The 7663-nt window shown below is 44.7% G+C and overlaps 1 protein-coding gene across 1 annotated transcript in view; it reads right to left on the bottom strand.

Moving 5' to 3' along the window:
• CUNH3orf84 (chromosome unknown C3orf84 homolog) overlaps window positions 1-6939 on the bottom strand; it is a 9564-nt gene extending 2625 nt beyond the window's left edge. The window contains exons 1-2 of the mRNA XM_028756579.1: window positions 6841-6939; window positions 4764-4877 (exon numbers count right to left, since the gene is read on the bottom strand). Of these exons, the coding sequence (XP_028612412.1) occupies window positions 4764-4877; window positions 6841-6867 (141 nt within the window). The 5' untranslated portion in view covers window positions 6868-6939. The remainder of the gene's footprint in view (window positions 1-4763; window positions 4878-6840) is intronic.
• Window positions 6940-7663: the final 724 nt, after the last annotated feature.

The raw sequence follows: 7663 nt of genomic DNA, 5'->3' as shown, positions 1-7663 counted from the left end.
CAGCAGGTGCAGTGGGCCATGATGTAATCCCAGCAGGTGCAGTGGGCTATGATGTAATCCCAGCAGGTGCAGTGGGCTATGATGTAATCCCAGCAGGTGCAGTGGGCTATGATGTAATCCCAGCATTTGGGAGGTAAGAGCAAGATCAAGAGTTTAAGATTGCACTTTGCTACAGACCATTTTTGAGGTCAACCTCAAATGATATTTAAATTTTTTAGTTCAATTAAACTAGACCTTATAAGACTTAAAAATGTTTGGCTCTGGGTGACTAGATGACAGGAGGGATGGCTCAGTGGTTAGGTCTGTTTACTGCTCTTGCCGAGAATGCAGGTCCAGTTCCCACATCCACACCAGGTGGCTTACAACCACTTGTAACTCCAGGTCTAGGAGATGAACACCTTTTTGGCCTCTTCTATCCCCTGCACACTCTTGGTGCACATAAAATCATTCAGACACACACAAATACACATAAAAAATAAATATAATCTTTAAAAATAAATAAATAAATCTTAAAAAAAAAAAGCTCTGCCAGCCATGATCACCATATCTAGAATCCCAGCACTTAGGAGGCTGAGGAGGGAGGTTTGTTACCAGTTCAAGGCCAGCATGGGCTACACAGGGAAACCCTGTCTCCCAAAAAAGATTTGCCTATGAAAATGCAAAAGAAAAAGATGAAAAGAAAGCCACAGAGTGGGAGAAATATGCTTACAAACCACCTATTCAACAAGGGACTAGAATCTAGAATATATTTTAAAATAATAACATGGCAATAGTAAAACAAGCAATCCAATAAGAAGCTATACCGACAACATGAAGCTATTTCACAAAAGAGAATATACAGATGGCACATAACATGAAGAGATACTTGGCACCATTAATGCTGGAGAAATACAGATCAAAAGCTCAACAGCATCTCATCACCCATGTAGCAGGATGGCTAAAAATAATGATTTCATGATGTCAAATGTTAGTGAAAAATCAGGGAAACTGGATCATTCATGGCCTGCTAGTGGGCTTGTAAAATGGCAAGGCTACAATGGAGAACAGCTTGGCAGTTTCTTTAAAAACTAAACATGCAACTACCATATGATCCAGCAACTGAGCTTCTGGGCATCTATCCCAGAGAAAAGAAAACTTATGTTCACCCAGAGATCTGCACAAATGCTCCTAGCAGCTTTATTTATAAGAGCCAAAATTGGAATCAGCTCAGATACCCTTTAATAAAGCAAATGCTCAAACAATCCAATCCATACAAACCAAACCATAGAACACTACTTAGTGATGACGAGATGAACTATTTATAGTCGTAACAACTTGGATGACTCTCCAGGAAATTACACTGAGCCAAGGAAACCAAGCTCCGAGGTTGCATACTGTATTATTATACTTATGTGGCAGTTTTCCCCTTTAAGTCATTGATTTGTTGAGACAGGGTTTCACTGGCTCACTGTGTAGCTTAGGATAGCCTGAAACTTGTAGCAATCCTACCTCAGCTTTCCAAGTGTTGGGGTTATAATGGTGGGCCATACAACCTGGGTGAGTTTTTTTCTTTTGAAACAAGGTCTCCCTGTGTAGATCTGAGGAGCTAAGGTCCACCCCCAGAACCCACATTCTAAGCTGGGTATGGTCCTGTAGTAGTGCACCCTTGTAACTCCAGGGTTGGGGTGTAGAGACAGGAAGCACCCTGGGGACTCCAGCCAGCTTAGCTGAATTAGCAAACCCCAGGGCACAGTCAGAAACCCTGGTCTCAAGGTGGGCAGCTGTCCTGAGGAACAGCACTCATGGCTGACCTCTGACCTCCATATATGTATGCACATATGCACACAAATAGGCGCACACAAAAGATAAAATCTGGAGATCTGGAACAAGTTCCAACTAACCTCCAAGTTTCTCCATCTTTTCTTAGCTGTAGAGTCATGCATAGCCTAGAATGAGTGCCTCTGTTGTCAGAGGCAGCCCTGACTCTGAAAACTCATTATCCCCACAGTGACAGGATAATCTATCGACTCCCACTGATTCCAGTTTTACTCTCTCACAACTGTGGGAGCCTGGTGAGAAGGAGTCATTTCCTCTCCCGCCCAGGCAGTTCTGGATATCCTTGCCCTCGAGAAGGTGTCTTTGTCTCTCAACCATTTAGGCTTCTCTTCTGTTGAGATAGCTGACCAGGTGAGTCTAGAGACATGATTCTCAATTAAGAGGCCTTGGGGAGAAAGTCAGTTTCCACTGGGAAGAGGCAAGAATTTACATGTGGGCGAGCTGAGAGTTCTGAGGAAGCTGGACAGTCTCTAGTCAGTAGGATGCTGAGGGAGAAGTCTCTGTGTCACATGGAGCCATGGGAAGAACAGGGACATAGCATGAAGGACTGCAACCAAACGACCTGCTCCATCCATGAGTCTGTGATGCTTCTTGTCTACCTTTAGGAACCAACACTGATATTACAGTTCCCAAGGGTCAGGCAGGTAAAGGCGAGAGTAAACCCATATGGCTCAGAAGGAAGATAAAAATAGAAAAAAAAAAGTTTTTCCCATATCCAAATGTCACAAATGCTTATGTGCTCTAATCCAGAGGAAAGTGTTGCAGTGTCTCGGGAAGGCTGTTAAACAATAGCTGCAACCAGCCAGCTGAAGCTGCTCCTCTCAACCACTAAGAAGTAAAATTTGCACCTTTCCTGGACAGTTCTATTAATTAAGAGAGGCTTAGACTGAGAAAGAACCATGAGACTTGACATTTATTCAAGCCAAGTGCAATACGTACCGATCATGCTGTTTGGTGCATTTGACACTAGATAATGTCTCAAGTCTTCATTTTGATCAGCAGCCAAAACATGTGTCCTATACGTCTGTTCCTGAGCGGTGGGATATTTGCTCTCTGGAAGGCAAACTGTCTGAGGGCTACTGTAAAAATCCAGCAGGAAGGTTCTGGATTGCTTTTGTCCCTGTACTACTGTCTCTGTCTCTCATTTTTCCTCTCTTTCTTTTTGGCTTAGGAATAGATGACATAGCATGGCTGTCTCTGAACTCCTGACCTTCCTGACTTCACCTCCCGAGCGAGCGCTGGGATTGCCGGTATGTGCCACCACACCTGGCTTCATCACACTTTCAAAAGGAAGGAAGGAGGCCGCTGGTGAGCAATCTGGAGCTAGTTTTGGGCCTGGTTTTGTAAGCATCGCCAATAAGTCCTTCCAACTGGAAATGCTAAGAATGCTCAGAAATATGGCAGCCTCCAAGACCCTGCTGTCAGCCTGAGAAAGCAATTCCTGAAAATCCAGATGGCAGATCTAGGCAGACCTGGCAATAGGCTGGGAAGCATGAAGCTGTGGTGGGTGGAGCGCGTTTCTCTGGGCTTTCCTCCTCCCTGTCCTTGTTTGGAAGGCAGACAGAGTACAGACACCACTGTGACCCCTGGGATGCTCTGGGAGAAGACAGAGGAAAATAAATAGGAAAATGTTTCTTCTCCCCTTCTGCTCCTAGCTGAGTAAGAGTCTCCTCTCAGGAGCATTGACTCTTTCAGGCTCCTCTCTCCACATCTTTCTTTTCTGGACTCCAGCAACCATGTTGCTGCCCTGTCCCTTTGCGCTCTTCTGGGATAATAAAGGCCGTTTGCCAGCTTGTTTGTTTGTTGTTCAGTTTTGTTTTGAGGCAGCATCTCATGTATTCTCAAACACACTATAAAACTGAGGAAACCTTTGACTGTATGATCTTCCAGTGTGCTGGAATTATAGGCATGTGCTTTGTTTATTCAGTACTCTGGATAAACGCATAGCTTCACGCTTGCTAGGCAAACACTCTACCGACTGAGCTACGCCCCTAGTCTGTTTTTTCAAGACAGCATCTTGCTACGTAGCTCTGCCTGGCCTAAAGTTTGCTAAACACTCCAGACTGGCCTTGAATTCCTTTGCCTCTTAAGTGCTAAGATTACAAGACATGTACAACCAAAGCCTGACATTTGGATGTTAAACAGTGAGACCAGCTGGATGGTATGGCTCATGGCTGTAATCCTAGAATCCGAGAAGTTGGAGGAGGAGGATTAGTTGGTGTTCTAGGCCAGCCTGGGCTACAGAATGAGACCTTGTTTCAAATCTTATCCTCTCTCCAAAACAAACAAAATCTTGTGATACATCTTTTCCTGAGGCCTCCATACCTACTGTTTTGTAAGCAAATACTCCGAGTTTTCCTATTTTGTGTATGGTTTGTAATGCCATGACTCTGACTGTTGTACGTATTTAAGCCTCTCTTTGTCTGCGGGCATGAAAATGGTGGAGGGCTGGGCCTGCATCTTCCTACTGTGCGCTTGAATCCTGGTTCTGTTATTCTAAGCCATCTATCCTCCCAGTCCTTCCCAGTCCTCCCTAGTCACATATGTGGGCTAGCACCTGGCCACTAAGAGGAGGCTTCCTGTTTGTCCCCAAGTAATAGGACAGACAGAGTTTTGTGGCCTCCAAGAATCTGAAATGAAGGCAAGCTCAGTAAAATGCAAGGTTTTCTTTCTATGTTCTAAAGGCTGTATTCTCCATTGCTACCCACCGTACTTTGGCTTGGAACCTTCTCCCATTTAGAAAAAGTCTGCTCTTCTCTAGCCTTTTGGTAGAGACCTAGTATATCAGGCCCAAGGTCCCAGTCCTGCTGTCCCAGGGTTAGACTATTTCCAGAGGACTGGTTTGTCAGTCTGTCTCTGCAAGGGCTGAGATGGTGATCTTGGGGTCTGCATCCTCAAGAGGCAAGAATGGTCCTTTCCTTCCCACTGCCCTCAGGGATGCCTTGTACCTCACATCTCTGTAGGAACACCGCTGGAGGCGGTGGCTTGGCAGCAAGACGGTATTCTCCAGCACTTTCACTTTTGACTTGACCTCGGTAGTGCCCGTAGAAGCCACTGTTGTGCTAGAAGAAGGCAAGTGGGAATCATGGTAAAGCCTGCTTAAATCTTCACACCGGCCTCCCAGAAACCAGAAACTCCCCCTTCATTTTATGACAGAATAGAATTGAAGAGGAACAATACTCCTGGACTGGAGTTAGCAGAGTTGTCCCCTTCTTTCACTGGGACAAGTGGCCTCAGCATGTTGATCTTTCTGTGCTGTGTGTGTGGAATGGAAAAGGCACCATATAGTCGTACTTCTGTCAGCTACTGTTGAGTGGGGTGGTGCGACCTTGGGAACTTTTTGTTCCTCTCTTCACAATATTAATACTGAATCAAGAGTCCCTGAGAACCAAGAAGCCAATGAATATTTCTTTTGATTGGATTGGCAAGACATGAGCTTTCCCCAAAGAGGCTCTAACCAAGAGAGAACCCAAGTCAGAGACAGGTATTGCAAAACCAAAACAAAACAGAAATAAAAGCTGGGAGGTGGCTTGATCTTGGGAGGTGCACACCTTTAGTTCCAGTACTTGAGAGGCAGAGGTAGGGGTGTTTCTCTGAGTTTGAGGCCAGCCTGGTCTACAAAAATGAGTTCCAGGACAACCAGGACTACACAAAGAAATCCTATCTTGAAAAAAAACAAAACAAAACAAGATAAACAAACAGACATACAAAAATCCAGAAATAAATACTTGTCAATTAGACGTGGTGGCTCATGTAATATAAGCAGTTTGGTGTCTGAGGGTGGGGATGGGGGTGAGGATGGGGGTGGGGGGATACTGCGAATTCAAGGCTATACTGGGCTACATAGAGAGCTAGCTAGGCATGAGCTACAGTGTCAGACTGTCTCAGAAAAAAAAAAAGAGAAGAAAGTGGAAAGAGACATGTTGGAATTAAGACTGGGTTCAGGGGTACTCATACGGGATTAAAGAGGGTAACAGAGAATAAAATGACCAAATATATGTATATGCACATATGAAATGGTCAGAGGATAAGGATGATTGGGAGGGGCACTGGAGAGATGACTTAGCAGTTAAAAGCACTGTCTGTTTTTTCAGAAGATCTGAGTTTGAGTCCTAGCATCCAGATGACAGTTCACAATCATTTATAATTATAGTTCTAGGAAATCTGATATCATCTCATCTTCTGGCTCCCTTGGATACCAGACACACCTATGGTGCACAGACATACGTAGACAAAACACTCATGCATGTAAAATGACAAAATATATTTTAAAAAGAAAGCTCCTATGGAAGGGCTGCTCTGTGTAAATATCATTAGGTGGACACTCCTGAGCAATCATGTCAGGTAACTCCTATGGTCCAGACCTTTTGTGTTGAGTCCTCCTGAAGATCAAAGTCCCCATAATCATAGTCGTTGGCTAGCTCATCAGACTCTGCTGTGGAGCTCTGCACATTTGTACAGAGCCTCTCTGAAGTCAGTAACGACAGGGGCTGGAGTTCTCTCATACAGAGGAATCGGAGAAACAGAGGGAGCTGGCTGGAGGCTGGCCTTCAGCGACAGCAACAGACTCCTTGACATCTCTTTCTACCTCACTGAAGATTTGCACCATAGCTAATCAACCTGTTCCTGTACTGTTTGTAGACACCCCTTGCTCTTTACACAGTTTAATTTAACAATATTTTACTTCAGTAGTATTCACTGTGCTCCAGGCATGGGGATGGGCCCAGAAAATAGACAAAACCACAAAAAATAATTCCCCGATGTTCCCAAACTAGACAGTACTTAGTCTCAAAGTTTTGGCAGAGCCTGGGAGGACCAGTGAAAAACTGGATGCTAGAAGACTAAGAGGTTCAACTGGTTAGGAGGAGAGCAGGAAGCAATGCAGCCTTCAGAGGTATGGAGACCTCCTGGAGGAGGAGAGGGCAGCTAAGACCTCTGCCTGCCTGGATATGGGGTGATACCTCTTTTCATCAGCATGACTCAGAAAGATTTCATGCTGGCCAGAGGGTCAGGATTAACTCTTACCCAGGAGCCTATTAAAGCACCTTGCATCTTTCCAGGAAGGAAGCCAAAAAGGCAAACTTTCCTCTTGTCCTTTTGAAGCTACATCTGAGGAGAGAGAATCTCTGGAGGTCAGCTGTTTGTTGCTTAGTAACACAGGGAGGCTGTGACTGCACAATGCTGCTGTTGGGGCAGCACTCAGCCTGTCATCCTTCTGTCCTTGTTTCTCCGATTCCTCTGTATGAGAGAACTCCAGCCCCTGTCGTTACTGACTTCAGAGAGGCTCTGTACAAATGTGCAGAGCTCCACAGCAGAGTCTGATGAGCTAGCCAACGACACAGTAAAGACCACGTTAGAGACAAATACTGTCTTAATATTGCTAGGGATATAAATTTAGAAAGAATTCTGTGTATTCAGAAGAAATGTCATGGAGTGGTTTGCTCTTAGTAAAAATCACCCTCAAGCCCTGCCTGCTTGATGAAGCGTTTTGTTTGACCAGGAATATCAATTTTTACAGGTGACTGGTAAAAGGGCTTACCTGGAAGAGAAGAAATTGGACATGGTTCAGTTCTGAGCAACTTTGGATCAATTGTACACAGACATGAGCAATTCACCCCTTTCTTTTTTAGGGGGATGTCTTGCTTTTCAATATTTTATTTATTTTATATATTGCCCTGGCCTGCGGGGTCCTCAACAGGGCATCCTAAGAGAAAGGGGGAGAGAATGGAAGGGACAGGAGACCTGAAGAACAGGACCAAGACAAATTTTCTGATCAAGGTCTGTTGAGCTGTATTTTCTCAGGCAATTTATACAGGCAGGGAAGGGGATAATGTGTTTGGGGGAATTT

Source organism: Grammomys surdaster, unplaced genomic scaffold (genome assembly GCF_004785775.1).
Source record: "Grammomys surdaster isolate TR1022 unplaced genomic scaffold, NIH_TR_1.0 126131, whole genome shotgun sequence".
In the NCBI taxonomy this organism is placed as follows: Eukaryota; Metazoa; Chordata; class Mammalia; order Rodentia; family Muridae; genus Grammomys; species Grammomys surdaster.
This window is presented reverse-complemented; position numbering and strand designations above follow the sequence as displayed.